This window comes from Vicia villosa, linkage group LG3 (genome assembly GCF_029867415.1).
Source record: "Vicia villosa cultivar HV-30 ecotype Madison, WI linkage group LG3, Vvil1.0, whole genome shotgun sequence".
NCBI lineage: Eukaryota > Viridiplantae > Streptophyta > Magnoliopsida > Fabales > Fabaceae > Vicia > Vicia villosa.
Window position 1 is genome coordinate 56,219,954 of NC_081182.1, and position 1,869 is coordinate 56,221,822.

Here is a 1,869-nt window from a genome sequence, read left to right on the forward strand (position 1 = left end):
AACATTAAAAGGAGAAAGAAGGGGGTAGTAAAATAAAAATTAAACCTTGAAACTATTTGCCTTATTCGTCGCCACCAACACGCCACAACTGACCTTTGTCGTTGTCTTTCGTCCTTTGCTAGTCGCATTCAAATCAACATCATCTTCGTTAAGGTGCACCTACTAGGTCCATGCTATCTTTTTGATGTGATGTTGCTGCCTGCATCATGTATTACTCTCTGGTGTAATATCAATAACCTTATCTCTTTAATTTCTAATATTTTTTAATGTTTTATTTCCGCTGCAAATTACTCTTAAGAAACTACTAACACAATTTTAAGTTTAATTGTGAAAAATATAAAAGTAATTGTCAATTTTAAATACCACAATTCATCCTTCTTATTACGCTTGCCATGTGATAAAAAATCAGTATGCACAGAAGCAACAGGGTTGACGACTATATGGTGGCATTAGGAAGTGGTTGTGTTAAGCCAAGCATGATTTCTCATGGAGCAAACCAATTCAATCCTCAATCAAAGAAGCTCACCACTTACTTCAATGCAACCTATTTTGCATTCTCATTGGGTGAGCTTATTGCTCTAAGCCTCTAACTGTTCTCATATGGGTTCAAACTCATTCTTGTATGGACGCCAGCTTTGCTGTATCAGCTGCCGTCATGGCACTGGCTTTCATATTCTTCATATCAGGGACTCTATATAGGAACAAACCCTCCACAACCAACCGTCTTCCGCCCCATTCTTCAAGTATGTTAACATTTTACATCTAATTTAGCATGTCTGTTATGTAAATTAAATACACCCTTATATGATACGATATATGAATAGGTTTTTGTGGCTGAAATATTGAAAAGAAACAAGAATTTTCCATCTACCCAACAAGGAATTGGTGAACAACATAGCAAAAAGTTAAGATTCTTGGAGAAGGCTTGTATACAACAAGAGGGGAACCACACAAAGGAAAGCCATTGGAGATTGTGCAGTGTTGAACAAGTTGAACAAGCAAAAATATTACTATCTGTTATTCCCATTTTTGCATGCACTATCATTTTCAACACTGTGTCAGCACAACTTTAGACATTCTCAGTCCAACAAGGAAGTGCCATGGACACACACATCACAGAATCATTTCGTATCCCTCCAGCATCACTTCAGGCCATTCCATACGTTTTTCTCATTGTTATAGTCCCTCTTTATGATACTTTATTTGTCCCTTTTGCAAGAAAAATAACAGGTCATGAGTCAGGAATCACACCTTTGCAGAGAATAGGAGTTGGCCTGTTTTTGGTTACATTTTCTATGGTATCAGCAACTATTATGGAGAAAAAGAGAAGGCATGAAGCTTTGAATATGAACCAAACTTTGTCGATATTTTGGATTGCACCCCAGTTCATTATATTTGGTATGTCAGAGATGTTCACTGCAGTTGGATTGGTTGAGTTCTTCTACACACAGTCTTTAAAAGGGATGCAGACATTCCTGACTTCCATCACATATTGCTCTTACTCATTTGGATTTTATCTCAGTTCACTATTGGTTTCATTGGTGAATAAAATTACTTCAACTAAAGGTGGTGATGGTGTTGGTGGTTGCCTTCATGACAATAATATCAACAAAGACAAACTTGACCTTTTCTATTGGTTACTAGCTGCACTAAGTTTCCTCAACTTCCTCAACTATCTATTTTGGTCAAGATGTTATTCTAATAATCCATCTCTTTCAACTATATCACAGGAGGGTCACCCTCAATCATCCATGGAATCTAGACAGCACAACGATGTATCTGTAGATAATAGTATTCCATAGCAATAAGTCATTGCATTGTATATTAGTTAATTAGTTTGTTTTATTACAATTGTAATAAAAAATTGTC

At 36.3% G+C, this 1,869-nt stretch overlaps 1 protein-coding gene across 1 annotated transcript; it reads left to right on the forward strand.

Annotated features, from left to right (window-relative positions):
• Positions 1-852: 852 nt before the first annotated feature.
• LOC131655812 (protein NRT1/ PTR FAMILY 4.4-like) lies at positions 853-1,869 on the forward strand. The gene has a single exon (XM_058925619.1). The coding sequence runs from the start codon at positions 1,101-1,103 to the stop codon at positions 1,800-1,802; it is 702 nt and encodes a 233-aa protein (XP_058781602.1). The 5' UTR covers positions 853-1,100; the 3' UTR covers positions 1,803-1,869.

Excerpts from the sequence above, each read along its gene's own strand:
- LOC131655812 (XM_058925619.1), top strand. The coding sequence starts at position 1,101 with ATGGACACACACATCACAGAATCATTTCGTATCCCTCCAGCATCACTT.